The 22,822-nt window shown below is 46.0% G+C and overlaps 2 protein-coding genes across 2 annotated transcripts; both read left to right on the forward strand.

Moving 5' to 3' along the window:
* The first annotated feature begins 350 nt into the window (after window positions 1-350).
* Window positions 351-6,229, forward strand: LOC139369948 (mesencephalic astrocyte-derived neurotrophic factor-like). Its single transcript, XM_071109231.1, has 4 exons — window positions 351-618; window positions 3,066-3,193; window positions 3,332-3,473; window positions 5,231-6,229. The coding sequence occupies exons 1-4, from the start codon at window positions 528-530 to the stop codon at window positions 5,413-5,415; spliced, it is 546 nt and encodes a 181-aa protein (XP_070965332.1). The 5' UTR covers window positions 351-527; the 3' UTR covers window positions 5,416-6,229.
* A 1,076-nt stretch (window positions 6,230-7,305) lies between these two features.
* LOC139369949 (putative RNA-binding protein 15B) lies at window positions 7,306-10,206 on the forward strand. The gene has a single exon (XM_071109232.1). The coding sequence runs from the start codon at window positions 7,538-7,540 to the stop codon at window positions 10,094-10,096; it is 2,559 nt and encodes an 852-aa protein (XP_070965333.1). The 5' UTR covers window positions 7,306-7,537; the 3' UTR covers window positions 10,097-10,206.
* Window positions 10,207-22,822: the final 12,616 nt, after the last annotated feature.

Below are 22,822 nucleotides of genomic sequence, written 5' to 3' on the forward strand. Positions count from 1 at the left end.
TGCTCAAGAAAAAAATCTACAAGTGGCTGATAATGTAGTTGGGGACCCTGTAATAAAAGTAAAGAAAGCAGTCTTAAATGTATAGCTGCTGACACAGACAGCGCGGTAAAGAGCAGTGTGTCTCTGTTCTATTCTAGATGTTTCCATCTGAACTGCTCTGATATGACTGTAAAGGTAAGGTCCCGTAATATACAGAGTTCTAATCCAATCGAATGGCGCCAACTGGACGACGTCCCCAGAATGAAGAGCAGCTGTCCAATCAGAGAAAAGTGCGTCGCGTTGCACAGAACGAACCAATCGCGTTCTAGAGACTGAAATGAGAGCCAATGGGAAGCCTTCGTAGGTTGACGTGTTCAATCAGGAAGCGTTGGCAGAATCGGGACATTGCGTGCTCACATTACCGGTTTCGACTCTAGCTGCTCATGTGTAGCTAGCATTTATTTTTCGCTAGACAGGTAGTTTTGTATCGTAACGTTTAGCTAGGTTACATCTAGCTAAACTAGATTAAGTTAGTTATTAATTGTAAAATGTTGTGTTTGACTAGTTTGTCGGTCGCCCTCGCAGCGCTGGCTCTGGTACCGAGCATTAGCGACGCTTTGAAAGATGGGGATTGTGAAGGTGGGTTGGTTTGTCTCATATTTATGTCACTTTGGATATAACTAGATAGTTAGTCGTAGTTAAGTTTTATGGCAATCTACAATTCCATGCTGTGTCATTGGCATGGATTCTTCGCCAAATAGCCTAGACGTTGGCTATAATTCAATACGTTGAAATGTCTTTCAATGCGCTCCTAATGTTATGTTTGTTTGCAGAGAAGTATTGTAGCTGGCTGTGTCTCGCTAACTAGTACCTGTTAATTGCTCCTTAGGACCTTGCCTTGTGCCCCAGCCAGGTCAGGTATTGCCTGTGGTTTCTGTTGGTGAGGCAATATGCTCCCATGTCAAGCTATTGTTTCTCTGTTAGATGGGATAGCTGATACTTGACTGTCTATTGTTCAGCTTTATCCAGGGCAGTGGTTCCCAAACGTTTTATAGTCCCGTACCCCTTCAAACATTCAACCTCCAGCTGTACCCCCTCTAGCACCAGGGTCAGCTGTTCACCCCTCTAGCACCAGGGTCAGCTGTTCACCCCTCTAGCACCAGGGTCAGCTGTTCACCACTCTAGCACCAGGGTCAGCTGTACCCCCTCTAGCACCAGGGTCAGCATACTCTCAGATGTTGTTTTTTGCCATCATTGTAAGGCTGCCACACACACACACACACACACACTATACAATACATTTATTAAACATAAGAATGAGTGAGTTTGTCACTACCCGGCTCGTGGGAAGTCACAGCTCTTATAGTACCAGGGCATAAATAATAATCAATAATTTTGCTCTTTATTTAACCATCTTACATATAAAACCTTATTTGTATATTGAAAATTCACCACAGGGTAATAATGAGAAGGATGTGCTTGAGAGGATGCACATAACTCTGCAATGTTGGGTTGTATTGGAGAGAGTGTCAGTCTTAAATCATTTTCCACACACAGTCTGTGCCTGTATTTAGTTTTCACGTTAGTGAGGGCCGAGAATCCACTCTCACATAGGTATGTGGTTGCAAAGGGCTTCAGTGTCTTAACAGCGTGATTTGTTAAGACGGGATACTTTGAGTGCAGTCCAATTCAGAAATCTGGTGGTGGCTTCTGATTTTCACAGAACCGCTTGTTGCAATTTCGATGATGCTCTCTTGTTCAGATATCGGTAAGTGGACTGGAGGCAGGGCATGAAAAGGATAATGAATCCAGTTGTTTGTGTCACCTGTTTCGGGAAAGTACCTGCGTAATTGCTCACCCAACTCACTCAGTTGCTTTGCTATTTGACATTGTCTGTAAGCTTGAGTTCATTTGCACACACAAATATCATACAATGATGGAAAGACCTGTGTGTTGTCCCAGTTAATGCAGACAGAGAAGAGCTCCAACTTCTTAGCCTCAGTTTTGTCCCGCACATTGAATATAGTTGCGGAGAGTCCCTGTAATCCTAGAGTCAGATCATTCAGGCGATTTTTAATTTTGAAAAAAACGCATCACCCAGATAGGCCAGTCATGTGAGAGACTCGTCATCATGCAAGCTGTAAAAAAAAGTGAAAACTTTAAGCTTGTCTCAATTGAAAAAAATGTAAGTACTTTGCCCCTTGATAACCAGCGCACTTGTGTATGTTGTAAAAGCATTACATGGTCGCTGCCAACATCATTGCATAGTGCAGAAAATACACGAGAGTTCAGGTGCCTTGCTTTAACAAAGTTAACCATTTTCACTGTAGTGTCCAAAATGTCTTTCATGCTGTCAGGCATTCCCTTGGCAGCAAGAACCTCTCGGTGGATGCTGCAGTGTACCCAGGTATCGTCGGGAGCAACTGCTTGCACGCGCGTTACCACTACACTACGTCGTCTCCCTGTCATGGTTTTTGCACCATCAGTACAGATACCAACATAAGCAGCAGCTACATACAGACCGTTAGTGGAATTCCCAAGAGAGAGTAACGGATAATGTGATTGGATGTTCATTACTTGACTAGGCATCCTGTATTTGACATTGTGTTGTTATTTCGCTGAACACTAGATGGTTTAATTTTATATTTGGCAGTGAAACTAGGCTACTCAGGAGAGGAGAAAAAAACTCACCCAACTGTATAGCCCCGTTGGAAAATATAAATGGACTGTTTGAAAATGTGAACTTTTTTTTGGGGGGGGGGGTTTATTTAAAAATATATATGTAAATCACATTTTTATTTGGCCCCCTGATGGCATACCCCAGTTTGGGAATACCTGGTCTAGTGTATTGGGCTATATAACCTACTGTAACAGAACAGACTGACCAACCAAGTCTGAGTTGTAAAACCTAACCTCCTATATATAATGTCGTTAGTATTGCTGTGTTTTGCATACCATCAGATTAGAAAAAAATGTTATAATAGTAAAGTATATAGAAAGGAAGTCGTGCCTTCTCTGTACACTCCTAACATCCTAATGTAATAATGGTCATTCCTTGTTTTGCGTTGTTTCCTCCCTTTTTTCAGTGTGTGTGAGCTTCCTGGGAAGGTTATATCAGTCATTGCAAGACAACAACGTTAAATTCACCAGCGCAGACATCGAGAAGGCCCTCGTCAAAACCTGCAAAGATGCCAAGGGCAAGGAAAACCGCTTTGTAAGTGATTTTTAGGCTAATGTTTTAGTTTAATGTAAGTCTAGTCGATAAGTAGTTACATTGTGTCCTATCCAGATTATCCACTGAATTTGTTGATTTAATTGCTGTCATTTTTTTCGTCCTTCTGTGTACCCTTAGTGTTACTACATTGGTGGAACACATGACGCTGCCACCAAAATCCTCAACGAGATCTCCAAGCCCCTGAGCTACCACACGCCAGTGGACAAGATCTGTGAGAAACTAAAGAAGAAGGACAGTCAGATCTGTGAACTGAAGTACGGTAAGGAAACAAATGACTTGGTTATTTGTAAGTTAAATCAATACTATAGTACCGAACCACACTTTTTTTTTTTTTACTGTTATTTAACTAGGCAAGTCAGTTAACAACAAATTTCTTATTTTCAATGACGGCCTTGGAAACAGGCCGTGGGTACTGCCTGTTCAGGGGCAGAACGACCGATGTCAGCTCGGGGATTTGAACTTGCAACCTTCCGGTTACTAGTCCAACGCTCTAACCACTAGGCTACCCTGCCGCCCCTTAAGTTGTTTAACATAAGGATACTCTGTATGGTACACAGTCTATGTTAGCATCCCTCAATTCCATGTCTCTGACAGCTAAACCCTGCTTAAGTCTCAATTTCTCTTTTTTTTTTTTTTTTGTCCCTTATTTGTTCCCATAGTTTATCCTTTTTCACATGGGACTCATCACAGTGCTCATAGTAAATACCATTACATGCTGACTACACCGGTCACGTCAAATCCAATGTATTTATAAAGCCCTTCAGCTGATATCTCAAAGTGCTGTACAGAAACCTAGCCTAAAACCCCCAAAACAGCAAGCAATGCAGGTGTAGAAGCACGGTGGCCAGGAAAAACTCCCTAGAAAGGCCAGAACCTAGGAAGAAACCTAGAGAGGAACCAGGCTATGTGTGGTGGCCAGTCCTCTTCTGGCTGTGCCGGGTGGAGATTATAACAGAACATGGCCAAGATGTTCAAATGTTCATAGATGACCAGCATGGTCTAATAATAATAATAATAATAATAATAATAATAATAATCACAGTAGTTGTTGAGGGTGGAACAGGTCAGCACCTCAGGAGTAAATGTCAGTTGTCTTTTCATAGCTGATCATTCAGAGTATCTCTACCGCTCCTGCTGTCTCTAGAGAGTTGAAAACAGCAGGTCTGGGACAGGTAGCACGTCCGGTGTACAGGTCAGGGTTCCATAGCCGCAGGCAGGACAGTTGAAACTGGAGCAGCATTACTACAACGACTGCATGATCTAAAAATATATTAATGTATACATGCATGTTATTCAGTCATTGCGCCGAACACTGCGTCAGCGAGCGTCTGCGTGGCCAGGCGCTAAAATAGAATCATATGTGACGCTCAAAGCGCTGCCAGTCTGACCTCTCCCATCTCCTCATTGGTATTTAGGAGCATATAAACACGTGATTGAAAGATTAACTGATGTCCACACGGTCGTTGTAGTAATGCACCATAAAGTTGGTTACCAACTGCCATATAAAGTCCAACAAAAAAAAAGAAGCCTGAGGAAGGAAAAAGATGACGAGAAAGGAGTTTGGTTTTCCCGTTTCATCTGTGGATTAATTGTCGGAGTAGAGGACCTTGTGCATTTCAGGTAAAATAACAACCCAATGTTTATATCCCAGGACAAATTATCTAGCAACAGCAAGCTAGCTAAATAGGACAAATTAGCTAGCAACAGCAAGCTAGCTAGATAAATTGACATAAATATTTAATGCTTTTCGACCTGTCCCCAAAATTAATATCATTGGTTCAGAGTTTGTTTTGATATTTCAACCTGCGTGTCCTCATTCACTTCTGGTGTGGTTCAACAAAATCAACGTGCGCGCGATGGCACGCTCGCGTCCAGTTTGTTCAGCTTGTTAGATAATGGTTTGTGGATCATAAGTCCAAAACATTGTACAATGTCGGCCTGTGGCTATTTCCAACCCCTGTCTGGCATAGCAGGATCTGTTAAAGATGGAATCTTCACCTTCTCTCCTCTCTGCAGACAAACAGCTGGACCTGAGCACCGTGGATCTGAAGAAGCTGAAGGTGAAGGAATTGAAGAAGATCCTGGAGGTGTGGGGAGAGTCGTGTAAAGGCTGCGCCGAGAAGTCCGACTTCATCCGCAAGATCAATGAACTCATGCCCAAGTACGCCCCCAACGCAGCTAAAGCACGGAGGGAACTGTAACCAGAGGGAGAAGGGGGATGCAGACCTGGGATTGTATTCAGTGTCTCAAAGTAGAAATTCTGATCTAGGATCAGTTTTGCCTTTTTTTTTTCTTACATTTTTTGTTGTTGATCATAATGAATAAGACTGTGTCAAGCATCTCGATTAGGAGTGTTGATTTTAGGATCAGCCCCCCCCCCCCCCCCCCCCCACCTGTCCTTTCAGCCATTTTATTATTTGTGATCTACATGCCAAATCTAATCCTAGATCAGCTCTCCAACTCTGAGACAGTTTGGCTTGAATACCAAATTGCACCCTAGTCCCTATATTCCTTCCTTTGACCAGAGCCCTGTGGGGAGTATGGTACCATTTGGGATGTTACCTTTGTTTATGCAGGCCCTGTGGGGGAAGGGGCTTTGGGTGTCCTGAGAGGGTATTTTGTGGTGGGTAATGTTCGCTGTGCGGCATATGAACCACCTGTCAGTCTCTACATGACCTTCATTTTTTAATTTTTTTTTTGTAAGGGATATATTTTGTTTGTTTTTTTTTGTCTTAATTAATAACGGTATAATCCAATATAACAGGTGTCGACAAGCTCATATGCAGAAGGTCCTAGACAGTGGGTGTAGTAAGACACCTGATTCTACCGACCTACTAATCATCAAATCGAGACCTTGATTTGTACCCTCTACAAATAAGCTTGGCCACCCCTGAAATATATATATATATATTTTTTAAAGAGAAGATAAAACTATTGAAATGGGCTTTTCTTTCACACAACCTTACATGTTTATTACAAATGTTCTGTACTTTTTTCATTAAAATACAAAAACAAGGTGTCAGAAGTCATGGTGTTTTAATAGTCAATGCTGGTGGTATCATCACACATGGTCATGCATATATAGCTTGCCATGAGTGTTTTCTACTGAACAAAACATATAAAGAAACATGTAGTAAAAGATCCTAGAAATTATTCATAAAAGCTTATTTCTTTCAAATGTTGTGCACAAATTTGTTTATACCCCTGTTTAGTCAACATTTCTCCTTTGCCAAGATAATCCATCCACCTGACAGGTGTGGCATATCCAGAAGCTGATTAAACAGCACGATCATTACACAGGTGCACCTTGTGCTGGGGACAATAAAAGGCCTCTCAAATGTGCAGTTTTGTCACACAACACAATGCCACAGATGTGTCAAGTTTTGAAGGAGTGTGCAATTTGCCATGCTGACACTGCAGAAATGTCCACCAGAGCTGTTACCAGAATTTAATGTTCATTTCTCTATCATAAGCCGCCTCCATTTTAGAGAATTTGGCAGTCTGTCCAACTGGCCTCTCACAACCACTGACCACGTGTACGGCGTTGTGTGGTTGAGCGGTCTGCTAATGTCAGTGTTGTGAGCAGAGTGCCCCATGGTGGCGGTGGGGTTATGGTATGGGCAAGCATAAACTATGAACACAATTGCATTTTATTGATGGCAATTTGAATGCACCAAAAAAAAAAATACCTTGACTAAATCGTGAGGCCCATTTTTTTTTCAAGGTATCTATGACCAACAGATGCATATCTGTATTCCCAGAAATGTGAAATCCATAGATTAGGACCGAATTAATTTAAACCGACTAATTTCATCATATGAACTGTAAAATCAATGAAATTGTTGCAATTATATTTTAGTTCAGTATAATTCCAAATGCATGTGAAACATTTTTCTATTTAACATTTGATAATTTCTCATTTCCATAGCAGATATTATACTTGTGCCTTATCTAATTCGTGTCATATATTTGCAAGACTTTGGGTGAGCAGTATCTGCTTCCGCATGACGTCCCTAGCCCTGCGGCTACGTCGCCTCAAACCCCTCCCATTGGCGGAACGTATACATTCCTTTTGTCCAAGATGGCGGAGTTGAAACAGGTTCACTGATTCTAAATATGTTTTTAAACGCGTTTATCCTTTTTTAATTTTATATCGGAATACATGCAAAGTCTTTAACGTCGCGAACATTAGTTACAAGTTATTAACATCCGTTTATGTGTAACGTCTCCCAAAAGTGAGGAATTTGCTTACAGATCGGATTTTTTTTCTGCAGACACTGGATAGCTAGTTAGCAACAAGAAAAGTTTGGGCATCGTTTGAAAATGAAGCGACAGGCCGGGAGGGACTCCAGTCCTAGTAGGACTTTAGCGAAACGAATACGGGAAAGAGAGCGGGACCGGGACGGGGCACGGAGAGAGGACCTGCCGCTCCCACCACTTGCTTTGCTGCTCGCTGAAAGCGGGAGGCAACATGCTCGGAGTAGGAGCAGGGAACGAGAAAAGACACGGCTTCGGGAGGAGCGTGGAGGCACCGGAGATCCTCTCCACCACCGACAACAACACCACGACCTCGATCTCATCGGCCGACCCTCTCTCCGGACTACACCCGTCCTGCCTAAAGGCAAAGCGGCAGCCGAACTACTGGGCCTTCGGGGGGGAGCCGGTGGGACTCTGGAATACAAATCGTTGCTCATTAGCAATCTCGGCTCGGTGCTTTCTGACGAGCACGTTGAAGACGGACTGTTTCACGAGTTTAAAAAGTTTGGTGACGTTAGTGTGAAACTATCTCACACTCCAGAACTAGGCCGAGTCGCCTACATCAATTTCCGCCACCCGGAGGACGCTAAAGAGGCCAGGCATGCCAAAACCAGGCTAGTACTCTATGACCGCCCTCTCAAAGTAGAGCCCATGTACGTCCGGCGGCGCAGCTGCACGCCGCCGGATATGGGCTATGTCCCCATCCATGGCGCCCCATATCCCTCTTATAGACAGAGGTCCCTCTCCCCCTGCCCTGGAGTTAGTAGTATCAGAGATATCCGACCACCAAGACATTACAATGTAGAGGGACTGGGACTGAGCAGAGAGAGGGAGAGGATCTTAGATTACTATGGGATGTTAGACGAGAGGGGAAGACCTTACGGGCTGCCTGTACCTGAACATGATGACATAAAACCTGAGGACGACGCGAGGGCGTGCAGGAACCTGTTCATCGGCAACCTGGATCACAACGTCACCGAGGGCGAGCTGAGGAGAGGTTTCGATAAGTACGGCATCATTGAGGAAGTTGTGATTAAACGACCGGCGCGCGGTCAGGGTGGAGCCTACGCTTTCCTCAAGTTCCAGAACTTAGACATGGCTCACCGGGCTAAGATAACCATGCAGGGTCGCGTGATTGGCGGGAACCCGGTGAAGATAGGCTACGGTAAGGCCAACCCTACCACCAGACTCTGGGTAGGTGGGCTGGGACCCAGCAATTCCCTGGCAGCCCTGGCCAGAGAGTTTGACCGTTTTGGCAGCATCCGGAACATACACTATGCGAAAGGGGATAGTTTTGCCTACATTCAGTATGAGAGCCTAGATGCCTCTCAGGCTGCATGCACTCAGATGAGAGGGTTCCCTCTGGGAGGCCCAGAGAGGAGGCTGAGGGTGGACTTTGCCAAGGCTGAGGAGCCCCTGCCTCGTAGTTACCCAACAGGATACCAGCCCCCTGTGTCCCAGCCTGCCCACCTGGACCTGCTGAGGCATCGCGACCGTAGCCTGGAGAGAGAGCTACGCTCCCGGGACCGCTCGCCCCCCTCCCACGCCCTGTTCACCCAGCGGGAGAGAGAGAGAGCTATGCTGGACAGGGGGGACAGAGAGTTCATCTCTCCAACAAATAGCCTTGAGCGCAGGGGGAGTGAAGCATTTGGGGTGTCTCGTGGTGGCCGAGGGGACCGGGCAGCCCGGAGCCGAAGCAGAGAGCGCTGGCTGAAGGAGAGAGACGCAGAGCGGGCTGGGGCGGAGAGACGCAGACACAGGTCCCTTTCCCTTGATGGACCCTCTCAGGAGAAGGAGAGAGGCATGTCCAAGGTGAGAGGAGGAGCAGGGCCAGCTTCTCCAGAAGACAGCCCAGACAGAGCCAGGGTCCGGGCCCCAGACTCTACCACCGAGCCCAGGGGACAGAGCCCCGACAGCAGCCGCCACTCCAACGAGGACCGGGCCGGCCTGGACGGCCACGAGACATCCTCCAGCCGGGACCGACACAAGAAGACTGGCGGGGACAGAGAGAAGGACCGTGACCGCAACCACCGTGCCAGCGACACAAACCACACCTCAGACACACTTAATAAAGACCCCAGAACACCCAGTACGCTGTCAAAGTGTGCCACCACCCTCACCAAAGCCTGGCACGGTCACTTCACCCTGAAGAACTCCTGTTTCCCCACTAACATGCACCTGTTAGAGGGAGGCTCCGGGTTCTTCCACTCTGTCATGAAGGACCACCAGGCCAAGGGTAAACTGACCCAGCTGAAGATCGCCCAGCGACTGAGGATGGACAAGACCAGGTTGAACGAGGTCACCAGGAGGATCAAGCATGGTGGCTCCGAGGGCTACGCTGTTCTCCTGGCCCTCCAGGGCCCCATCGACCGCGAGGCCCCTCCACCTGAACCATGTCTACAGATCAGACTCCTCCGTCACCTGGTCACCTACCTGAGGAACAAAGAGGCTGCAGGAGTGATCAGTCTACCTGTAGGTGGGGCTAAGGAGGGAGGAAAGGGGGGCATGCTGTACGCCTTCCCCCCATGTGACTTCTCCCAGCAGTTCCTCCAGAGTGCACACAGGACTTTGGGGAATCTGGATGAAGAGCACCTGGTGGTTGTTATTGTCAATGACTCTGCCTAACTTAGACAGAAGACACCTCTTTGTGGTGTTGGCTGTCAATGTTATTACACCCACGTTAACACCCACGTTAACAGACAGCTGTCAGTAAGGGCTGGGAATTTCCAGAGACCTCATCATACTTAGGTGACGATATGTATTGTGATTCTCACGATTCTATTTGTATTGTGATTCTCACGATTCTATTTGTATTGTGATTCTCACGATTCTATTTGTATTGTGATTCTCACGATTCTATTTGTATTGTGATTCTCACGATTCTATTTGTATTGTGATTCTCACGATTCTATTTGTAATGTGATTCTCACGATTCTATTTGTAATGTGATTCTCACGATTCTATTTGTATTGTGATTCTCACGATTCTATTTGTATTGTGATTCTCACGATTCTATTTGTATTGTGATTCTCACGATTCTATTTGTATTGTGATTCTCACGATTCTATTTGTAATTGTGATTCTCACGATTCTATTTGTATTGTGATTCTCACGATTCTATTTGTATTGTGATTCTCACGATTCTATTTGTATTGTGATTCTCACGATTCTATTTGTATTGTGATTCTCACGATTCTATTTGTATTGTGATTCTCACGATTCTATTTGTATTGTGATTCTCACGATTCTATTTGTAATGTGATTCTCACGATTCTATTTGTAATGTGATTCTCACGATTCTATTTGTATTGTGATTCTCACGATTCTATTTGTATTGTGATTCTCACGATTCTATTTGTATTGTGATTCTCACGATTCTATTTGTATTGTGATTCTCACGATTCTATTTGTAATTGTGATTCTCACGATTCTATTTGTATTGTGATTCTCACGATTCTATTTGTATTGTGATTCTCACGATTCTATTTGTATTGTGATTCTCACGATTCTATTTGTATTGTGATTCTCACGATTCTATTTGTATTGTGATTCTCACGATTCTATTTGTAATTGTGATTCTCACGATTCTATTTGTAATGTGATTCTCACGATTCTATTTGTAATGTGATTCTCACGATTCTATTTGTATTGTGATTCTCACGATTCTATTTGTAATTGTGATTCTCACGATTCTATTTGTAATTGTGATTCTCACGATTCTATTTGTAAGTGTGATTCTCACGATTCTATTTGTAAGTGTGATTCGATACTGTGATTTCATTGCGATTCGATGTTCCAAACATTGGTCACCACATGTCTGCTGCAGAGGGACAAGAGAGCGAGCCAGGAGAAAATGAGTTTTGATCAGTCTATAAATTAAGTGCTGAAAACAAATTGACTCCCAATTTAAAAAGAAGATGGAGAACAACACTATGAAGGAAATATACTGGACTTTTTTGTGCTGGTACAGCCAGCCAACTAGCGCATTAAATCATATTGGGATATTGTCAAACTGATATTGTCTCAACATGTCGTCAAATAATATCCCAATATGTAAATTGTTTTAAACTAAGACAACTGTTGTCGGACCCTGTCAGTGTCTCTATGGTGTTGTCGGAGACTGTCAGTGTCTCTATGGTGTTGTTGGAGACTGTCAGTGTCTCTATGGTGGTGTTGGACCCTGTCAGTGTCTCTCTGGTGGTGTTGGACCCTGTCAGTGTCTCTATGGTGGTGTTGGACCCTGTCAGTGTCTCTCTGGTGGTGTTGGACCCTGTCAGTGTCTCTATGGTGGTGTTGGAGACTGTCAGTGTCTCTCTGGTGGTGTTGGAGACTGTCAGTGTGTCTATGGTGGTGTTGGAGACTGTCTGTGTCTCTATGGTGGTGCCATGTCCCCCCCCACCACCACATGGTGTGTCTGTCCCCCTTCCAGACTGTCTGTGTCTGTATAGGGGCCCACACAGTGAACACACTGAAGCCACCTTAGAGGACACGATAATTTAGCCGTCTCTCCGTGTCGCTACCCCCGTGTACAAACGGAGACAGAGCTGTGTCTCTCCAAGCATGGGAACTTCTGACTCTTGAGACAGACGTTAGGAGGTCTGGCCGACTAGTCGGACAGACATGAGCATTAGTGAAACACTACTAGTGAGTGTGGGATTGTTGTTCACTACATCCTGTTGTATATTTTTATAAATGGAATTGACCAAGCAGTATATCTACAGGCTACTTCCACAGCGGTAGCATAATTCATAGGATGGTTTGCATGTTTGACTTATTGTTCTTTCTTTTTAGTGACCCATTCCTGAAGTTCCATGTTTGTCTTTTTTTTTTTGAGAACGGTGTGCTCTGATTGGCTGTTGCATGCAGAATGTTGTTTTTTCTACAGATTCTAAACTTCCACTGTCGTTTACTGGCCATTGATTTGAAACTGTTGCTGTTTTTTAAATACTGGTTCAGCTCACAGATATTATTTCTTTAATAGTTCTGTCTTTGATCCTAGTGTGATATTGTGACGTTCGTGACTCGTATGGTTTAGCCTTTTTTTTTTTAAAAAGCGTTTTAATACACTATCCACCTTACAATGTACTGAATCAGCCTGTGGCCTATTTGCATATGATTTTAACTCTCTAGTGTGATTTGCTGTAAGGCAGAATGGATTGTATCTACCTCTACAATTATTTCAGTAAAATGTTTTTTTTTTTGTAAAAATGTTTGATGTTTTCAGAAACATACAATGCAAATGAAACCCACCCACTTTGATGTTTGTTGGAGTCAGGTTATTCTTTTTTACAATTTATTACGTCTCCCAAGAGTTTATTTGAGCAGAAAGTGTCGCAAAATTAAAACATTTTTTTTTTAAATTTTACCAGTTGAGGTGATTTTAATGTTTTTTGTTGTTTTTTTTTAAAAAACATTTTGACTCACTGTTATTTATATTACTGTCATCTTCAGAGAAAACACCATTGCAAAGCCTGTCTGTTTCAATGATAATTATGGTCATTTTAATGTCGATTTGTAGAAAGAGAACCATCGCCTGAAATAATGGAACAGGAAGTCGAATGGTTTTAAGGAAAATTGTCTTTTGCGTCCCAAATTGCACCCTATGCCCTATATAGTGCACTACTTTAGATCAGAGCCCTGTGCCACCCTATTCCCTACATAGTACACTACTTTAGACCAGAGCCCTATTCCCTACATAGTGCACTACTTTAGATCAGAGCCCTGTGCCACCCTATTCCCTACATAGTACACTACTTTAGACCAGAGCCCTATTCCCTACATAGTACACTACTTTAGATCAGAGCCCTGTGCCACCCTATTCCCTACATAGTACACTACTTTAGACCAGAGCCCTATTCCCTACATAGTGCACTACTTTAGACCAGAGCCCTATGGCACCCTATTCCCTACATAGTACACTACTTTAGACCAGAGCCCTATTCCCTACATAGTGCACTACTTTTGACCAGAGCCCTATGGCACCCTATTCCCTACATAGTACACTACTTTAGATCAGAGCCCTGTGCCACCCTATTCCCTACATAGTACACTACTTTAGACCAGAGCCCTATTCCCTACATAGTGCACTACTTTATACCAGAGCCCTATGGCACCCTATTCCCTACATAGTGCACTACTTTAGACCAGAGCCCTATAGAACCCTATTCCCTATATAGTGCGCTACTTGTTTTGAGTAGAGCCCTGGTCAGAAGTAGTGTACTGTGTAGAGGATAGGGTGCTATTTTTAGGATGCATACTTTGTCACTACATGACTTGAGACTGGTGTTAAAAACTACTGCCGTGTGAAGTTTAAACTGGTGTTAGACTACTGCCGTGTGAAGTTTAAACTGGTGTTAGACTCTACTGCCGTGTGAAGTTTTAAACTGGTGTTAGACTACTGCCGTGTGAAGTTTAAACTGGTGTTAGACTCTACTGCCGTGTGAAGTTTTAAACTGGTGTTAGACTCTACTACCGTGTGAAGTTTAAACTGGTGTTAGACTCTACTGCCGTGTGAAGTTTAAACTGCTGTTAGACTCTACTGCCGTGTGAAGTTTAAACTGCTGTTAGACTCTACTGTCGTGTGAAGTTTAAACTGCTGTTAGACTCTACTGCCGTGTGAAGTTTAAACTGGTGTTAGACTCTACTGCCGTGTGAAGTTTAAACTGGTGTTAGACTCTACTACCGTGTGAAGTTTAAACTGCTGTTAGACTCTACTGCCGTGTGAAGTTTAAACTGGTGTTAGACTCTACTGCAGTGTGAGTCTGCAGTGTGAAGTTACTTTAAACCACCAATAGAGAATGAAAAGTATGGCTATTTTATTATTCTGTCATGTGTGATGCTAACCAATCACATCACAGTGAGGAGGGGCAGTAGTCTATATGACTGCATCACAGTGAGGAGGGGTAGTAGTCTATATGACTGCATCACAGTGAGGAGGGGTAGTAGTCTATATGACTGCATCACAGTGAGGAGGGGTAGTAGTCTATATGACTGCATCACAGTGAGGAGGGGTAGTAGTCTATATGACTGCATCACAGTGAGGAGGGGTAGTAGTCTATATGACTGCATCACAGTGAGGAGGGGTAGTAGTCTATATGACTGCATCAGTCGGGTGTGTTTACTCTCTCAACCTCCCATTTACTTTTCTCTGTTTGAACACGTATGAAAATGAAATTAAACGTTTCATGGCTCTTGTTTATAAAAATATATTTCTATGTATTTTTTATTTATTTGCACTTGATAGGATAGTTCATGTTTAATCGTTGTGAAGGCCTAAGAGTTAAAAAAATAAATAAAATTAGAGCAAGGTTTGTTCATTAATCTCACAGAATCAAAACTAGTCTTATGTCCCCCCCCCCCCGTCTTTTCTAATGTAACGAGAGTGTGAGTAGTACGAGCGGGAAGACCCGTGGACTGCGTGCCTTTTTACACAAGTCTGTTTGTGACACTAGGTGGCAGTGTTACCCAGCAAATTGAACGTTGGATCATTTTTACCCGGGGAGAGCCAATTGATTCCCCACTGGAGAATAAAGTGTCAACTTCACTCTGGGGTTGTTGTTTTTTTTCTGGTGAATTTTTAAAACTGGTTTGCTACATTTAACACATACTCCAACTAGGGTGCAGATCTAAATGTATTTATTTATGAATTACGTACGCTGAATACTGCACAATAGACCTTACAGTGAAATGCTGACTTACAAGCCCTTCAAAACGACACTGCAGTTTTAGATTTAATATGTTTATTTAACTAGGCAAATCAGTTAAGAACACGTTCTCATTCACAATGACGGCCTAGGAACAATGGGTTAACTGCCTTGTTCAGGGGCAGAACAACAGATTTTTTTACCTTGTCAGTGCTGGGATTCAATCCAACAACCTTTCAGTTACTGGCCCAACACTCTAACCACTAGTCTACCTGCTGGTTACTGGCCCAACGCTCTAACCACTAGGCTACCTGCTGGTTACTAGTCCAACACTCTAACCACTAGGCTACCTGCTGGTTACTGGCCCAACGCTCTAACCACTAGGCTACCTGCTGGTTACTGGCCCAACACTCTAACCACTAGTCTACCTGCTGGTTACTGGCCCAACGCTCTAACCACTAGGCTACCTGCTGGTTACTGGCCCAACACTCTAACCACTAGGCTACCTGCTGGTTACTGGCCCAACGCTCTAACCACTAGGCTACCTGCTGGTTACTGGCCCAACACTCTAACCACTAGTCTACCTGCTGGTTACTGGCCCAACGCTCTAACCACTAGGCTACCTGCTGGTTACTGGCCCAACACTCTGACCACTAGGCTACCTGCTGGTTACTAGTCCAACACTCTAACCACTAGGCTACCTGCTGGTTACTGGCCCAACACTCTAACCACTAGTCTACCTGCTCGTTACTGGCCCAACGCTCTAACCACTAGGCTACCTGCTGGTTACTGGCCCAACACTCTAACCACTAGGCTACCTGCTGGTTACTGGCCCAACGCTCTAACCACTAGACTACCTGCTGGTTACTGGCCCAACGCTCTAACCACTAGGCTACCTGCTGGTTACTGGCCCAACGCTCTAACCACTAGGCTACCTGCTGGTTACTGGCCCAACACTCTAACCACTAGGCTACCTGCTGGTTACTAGTCCAACACTCTAACCACTAGGCTACCTGCTGGTTACTGGCCCAACGCTCTAACCACTAGGCTACCTGCTGGTTACTGGCCCAACACTCTAACCACTAGGCTACCTGCTGGTTACTGGCCCAACGCTCTAACCACTAGGCTACCTGCTGGTTACTGGCCCAACACTCTAACCACTAGGCTACCTGCTGGTTACTGGCCCAACACTCTAACCACTAGGCTACCTGCTGGTTACTGGCCCAACGCTCTAACCACTAGGCTACCTGCTGGTTACTGGCCCAACGCTCTAACCACTAGGCTACCTGCTGGTTACTGGCCCAACACTCTAACCACTAGGCTACCTGCTGGTTACTGGCCCAACACTCTAACCACTAGGCTACCTGCTGGTTACTGGCCCAACGCTCTAACCACTAGGCTACCTGCTGGTTACTAGTCCAACACTCTGACCACTAGGCTACCTGCTGGTTACTGGCCCAACACTCTAACCACTAGGCTACCTGCTGGTTACTGGCCCAACGCTCTAACCACTAGGCTACCTGCTGGTTACTGGACCCAACACTCTAACCACTAGGCTACCTGCTGGTTACTGGACCCAACACTCTAACCACTAGGCTACCTGCTGGTTACTGGCCCAACGCTCTAACCACTAGCCTACCTGCTGGCTACTAGTCCAACACTCTAACCACTAGGCTACCTGCTGGTTACTAGTCCAACACTCTAACCACTAGGCTACCTGCTGGTTACTGGCCCAACGCTCTAACCACTAGGCTACCTGCTGGTTACTAGTCCAACACTCTAACCACTAGGCTACCTGCTGGTTACTGGCCCAACGCTCTAACCACTAGGCTACCTGCTGGTTACTGGCCCAACGCTCTAACCACTAGGCTACCTGCTGGTTACTGGACCCAACACTCTAACCACTAGGCTACCTGCTGGTTACTAGTCCAACACTCTAACCACTAGGCTACCTGCTGGTTACTGGCCCAACGCTCTAACCACTAGGCTACCTGCTGGTTACTGGCCCAACACTCTAACCACTAGGCTACCTGCTGGTTACTGGCCCAACACTCTAACCACTAGGCTACCTGCTGGTTACTGGCCCAACGCTCTAACCACTAGGCTACCTGCTGGTTACTAGTCCAACACTCTAACCACTAGGCTACCTGCTGGTTACTAGTCCAACACTCTAACCACTAGGCTACCTGCTGGTTACTGGACCCAACACTCTAACCACTAGGCTACCTGCTGGTTACTAGTCCAACACTCTAACCACTAGGCTACCTGCTGGTTACTAGTCCAACACTCTAACCACTAGGCTACCTGCTGGTTACTGGCCCAACGCTCTAACCACTAGGCTACCTGCTGGTTACTAGTCCAACACTCTAACCACTAGGCTACCTGCTGGTTACTAGTCCAACACTCTAACCACTAGGCTACCTGCTGGTTACTGGCCCAACGCTCTAACCACTAGGCTACCTGCTGGTTACTAGTCCAACACTCTAACCACTAGGCTACCTGCTGGTTACTGGCCCAACGCTCTAACCACTAGACTACCTGCTGGTTACTGGTCCAACGCTCTAACCACTAGACTACCTGCTGGTTACTGGCCCAACACTCTAACCACTAGGCTACCTGCTGGTTACTGGCCCAACACTCTAACCACTAGGCTACCTGCTGGTTACTGGCCCAACACTCTAACCACTAGGCTACCTGCTGGTTACTGGCCCAACACTCTAACCACTAGGCTACCTGCTGGTTACTGGCCCAACGCTCTAACCACTAGGCTACCTGCTGGTTACTGGACCGAACACTCTAACCACTAGGCTACCTGCTGGTTACTAGTCCAACACTCTAACCACTAGGCTACCTGCTGGTTACTAGTCCAACACTCTAACCACTAGGCTACCTGCTGGTTACTAGTCCAACACTCTAACCACTAGGCTACCTGCTGGTTACTAGTCCAACACTCTAACCACTAGGCTACCTGCTGGTTACTGGACCCAACACTCTAACCACTAGGCTACCTGCTGGTTACTAGTCCAACACTCTAACCACTAGGCTACCTGCTGGTTACTAGTCCAACACTCTAACCACTAGGCTACCTGCTGGTTACTAGTCCAACACTCTAACCACTAGGCTACCTGCTGGTTACTGGCCCAACGCTCTAACCACTAGGCTACCTGCTGGTTACTAGTCCAACACTCTAACCACTAGGCTACCTGCTGGTTACTAGTCCAACACTCTAACCACTAGGCTACCTGCTGGTTACTGGCCCAACGCTCTAACCACTAGGCTACCTGCTGGTTACTAGTCCAACACTCTAACCACTAGGCTACCTGCTGGTTACTGGCCCAACGCTCTAACCACTAGACTACCTGCTGGTTACTGGCCCAACACTCTAACCACTAGGCTACCTGCTGGTTACTAGTCCAACACTCTAACCACTAGGCTACCTGCTAGTTACTAGTCCAACACTCTAACCACTAGGCTACCTGCTGGTTACTAGTCCAACACTCTAACCACTAGGCTACCTGCTGGTTACTGGACCCAACACTCTAACCACTAGGCTACCTGCTGGTTACTGGCCCAACGCTCTAACCACTAGCCTACCTGCTGGTTACTAGTCCAACACTCTAACCACTAGGCTACCTGCTGGTTACTAGTCCAACACTCTAACCACTAGGCTACCTGCTGGTTACTGGCCCAACGCTCTAACCACTAGGCTACCTGCTGGTTACTAGTCCAACACTCTAACCACTAGGCTACCTGCTGGTTACTGGCCCAACACTCTAACCACTAGGCTACCTGCTGGTTACTGGCCCAACGCTCTAACCACTAGGCTACCTGCTGGTTACTAGTCCAACACTCTAACCACTAGGCTACCTGCTGGTTACTAGTCCAACACTCTAACCACTAGGCTACCTGCTGGTTACTGGACCCAACACTCTAACCACTAGGCTACCTGCTGGTTACTAGTCCAACACTCTAACCACTAGGCTACCTGCTGGTTACTAGTCCAACACTCTAACCACTAGGCTACCTGCTGGTTACTAGTCCAACACTCTAACCACTAGGCTACCTGCTGGTTACTGGCCCAACGCTCTAACCACTAGGCTACCTGCTGGTTACTAGTCCAACACTCTAACCACTAGGCTACCTGCTGGTTACTAGTCCAACACTCTAACCACTAGGCTACCTGCTGGTTACTGGCCCAACGCTCTAACCACTAGACTACCTGCTGGTTACTGGCCCAACACTCTAACCACTAGGCTACCTGCTGGTTACTAGTCCAACACTCTAACCACTAGGCTACCTGCTAGTTACTAGTCCAACACTCTAACCACTAGGCTACCTGCTGGTTACTAGTCCAACACTCTAACCACTAGGCTACCTGCTGGTTACTGGACCCAACACTCTAACCACTAGGCTACCTGCTGGTTACTGGCCCAACGCTCTAACCACTAGCCTACCTGCTGGTTACTAGTCCAACACTCTAACCACTAGGCTACCTGCTGGTTACTAGTCCAACACTCTAACCACTAGGCTACCTGCTGGTTACTGGCCCAACGCTCTAACCACTAGGCTACCTGCTGGTTACTAGTCCAACACTCTAACCACTAGGCTACCTGCTGGTTACTGGCCCAACGCTCTAACCACTAGGCTACCTGCTGGTTACTGGCCCAACGCTCTAACCACTAGGCTACCTGCCGACCCTCCTCTCTAACCACTAGGCTACCTGCCGACCCTCCTCTCTAACCACTAGGCTACCTGCAGCCTCTACACTCTAACCACTAGGCTACCTGCTGCCTCTACACTCTAACCACTAGGCTACCTGCCGACCCTCCACTCTAACCACTAGGCTCCCTGCTGCCTCTACGCTCTAACCACTAGGCTACCTGCCGACCCTCCGCTCTAACCACTAGGCTACCTGCAGCCTCTACACTCTAACCACTAGGCTACCTGCCACCTCCACACTCTAACCACTAGGCTACCTGCAGCCTCTACACTCTAACCACTAGGCTACCTGCCGACCCTCCACTCTAACCACTAGGCTACCTGCCGACCCTCCACTCTAACCACTAGGCTACCTGCCGCCCCTACACTCTAACCACTAGGCTACCTGCCGACCCTCCACTCTAACCACTAGGCTACCTGCCGACCCTCCACTCTAACCACTAGGCTACCTGCCGCCCCTACACTCTAACCACTAGGCTACCTGCCGACCCTCCACTCTAACCACTAGGCTACCTGCAGCCTCTACACTCTAACCACTAGGCTACCTGCCACCTCCACACTCTAACCACTAGGCTACCTGCTGGTTACTAGTCCAACACTCTAACCACTAGGCTACCTGCCACCTCCACACTCTAACCACTAGGCTACCTGCAGCCTCTACACTCTAACCACTAGGCTACCTGCCGACCCTCCACTCTAACCACTAGGCTACCTGCCGACCCTCCACTCTAACCACTAGGCTACCTGCCGCCCCTACACTCTAACCACTAGGCTACCTGCCGACCCTCCACTCTAACCACTAGGCTACCTGCCGACCCTCCACTCTAACCACTAGGCTACCTGCCGCCCCTACACTCTAACCACTAGGCTACCTGCCGACCCTCCACTCTAACCACTAGGCTACCTGCCGACCCTCCACTCTAACCACTAGGCTACCTGCCGCCCCTACACTCTAACCACTAGGCTACCTGCCGACCCTCCACTCTAACCACTAGGCTACCTGCAGCCTCTACACTCTAACCACTAGGCTACCTGCCACCTCCACACTCTAACCACTAGGGCTACCTGCCAGGCTACCTGCTACACTCTAACCACTAGGCTACCTGCCGACCCTCCACTCTAACCACTAGGCTACCTGCCGACCCTCCACTCTAACCACTAGGCTACCTGCCGACCCTCCACTCTAACCACTAGGCTACCTGCCGACCCTCCACTCTAACCACTAGGCTACCTGCCGAACCTCCACTCTAACCACTAGGCTACCTGCCGACCCTCCACTCTAACCACTAGGCTACCTGCCGACCCTCCACTCTAACCACTAGGCTACCTGCCGACCCTCCACTCTAACCACTAGGCTACCTGCCGACCCTCCACTCTAACCACTAGGCTACCTGCCGACCCTCCACTCTAACCACTAGGCTACCTGCCGACCCTCCACTCTAACCACTAGGCTACCTGCCACCCTGAGATATGGTCTTTATAAAGTATTTGACTAATTCCAATATAGAGACCACCAATACTGTGACTTGTTGCTTTATAATTGCCTTGTTGTTTTGATGTGTGGAACCTACTCAATAGCCCTGTTTATACCTGCCGTTAACATGTGTCCTTTGTCCTGATTTTGCCTGTTTACACTTGTAAGATCTGATCACAATCAGATCACAATGCGTATTTTAATTGTCTACACTTGTCGGACAATGTGGGCACAATCAGAATGTGGACAAGATCAGGAAAAAGGCTACATGTATAAACAAGGCTTTAGAGGGAGCGTCTAATGACAGTATAGAACCAGCTATAAACAAGGCTTTAGTGGGATCATCTAATGACAGTATAGAACCAGCTATAAACAAGGCTTTAATGGGATCATCTAATGTCAGTATAGAACCAGCTATAAACAAGGCTTTAGTGGGATCATCTAATGACAGTATAGAACCAGCTATAAACAAGGCTATAGAGGGATCATCTAATGACAGTATAGAACCAGCTATAAACAAGGCTATAGAGGGAGCGTCTAATGACAGTATAGAACCAGCTATAAACAAGGCTTTAGAGGGATCATCTAATGACAGTATAGAACCAGCTATAAACAAGGCTTTAGAGGGACCATCTAATGACAGTATAGAACCAGCTATAAACAAGGCTTTAGAGGGATCATCTAATGACAGTATAGAACCAGCTATAAACAAGGCTTTAGAGGGAACGTCTAATGACAGTATAGAACCAGCTATAAACAAGGCTTTAGTGGGATCGTCTAATGACAGTATAGAACCAGCTATAAACAAGGCTTTAGAGGGAACGTCTAATGGCAGTATAGAACCAGCTATAAACAAGGCTTTAGTGGGATCATCTAATGACAGTATAGAACCAGCTATAAACAAGGCTTTAGTGGGATCATCTAATGACAGTATAGAACCAGCTATAAACAAGGCTTTAGAGGGAACGTCTAATGACAGTATAGAACCAGCTATAAACAAGGCTTTAGAGGGACCATCTAATGACAGTATAGAACCAGCTATAAACAAGGCTTTAGTGGGATCATCTAATGACAGTATAGAACCAGCTATAAACAAGGCTTTAGAGGGATCGTGTAATGATAATGTGGGCCTATATGATGTGAGTGCGTCCCAATAATCTCTCCTTGGAAGTGTGCACTTGTTCACTACTCTCCACAAATGTAAAATCATTGGAGTGGAGTAGGCATGTGGGAGTTGCCATATTCCAATTATTGTATTTGAAATCCATGAAGGGAAGTGAACAAGTACACACTTCGGGAAAAGGAGATTATTGGGTCGTGTAGTCGCAAGTACCAGACGTTACCGTGACTGTGGTCCTGATTACATACAGATATTTTTGGGGACAACACACAACGGCTGTGTAAACATTTTAGGTCGATATTCGACCCGATGGAGAATTTGGACAATGATAAAAAATCTATTCAGATTGAGCCCACATACAGTTTGCAGCCCTTACCGTGAATGTGGTGTCCACA

Source organism: Oncorhynchus clarkii, chromosome 17 (genome assembly GCF_045791955.1).
Source record: "Oncorhynchus clarkii lewisi isolate Uvic-CL-2024 chromosome 17, UVic_Ocla_1.0, whole genome shotgun sequence".
NCBI classification, from domain to species: domain Eukaryota; kingdom Metazoa; phylum Chordata; class Actinopteri; order Salmoniformes; family Salmonidae; genus Oncorhynchus; species Oncorhynchus clarkii.

Coding starts and splice junctions, on each gene's coding strand:
- LOC139369949 (XM_071109232.1), top strand. CDS start 7,538: ATGAAGCGACAGGCCGGGAGGGACTCCAGTCCTAGTAGGACTTTAGCG.
- LOC139369948 (XM_071109231.1), top strand. CDS start 528: ATGTTGTGTTTGACTAGTTTGTCGGTCGCCCTCGCAGCGCTGGCTCTG. Junction 3,194..3,331: donor AGGGCAAGGAAAACCGCTTT/GTAAGTGATTTT, acceptor GTGTACCCTTAG/TGTTACTACATTGGTGGAAC. Junction 3,474..5,230: donor GATCTGTGAACTGAAGTACG/GTAAGGAAACAA, acceptor TCCTCTCTGCAG/ACAAACAGCTGGACCTGAGC.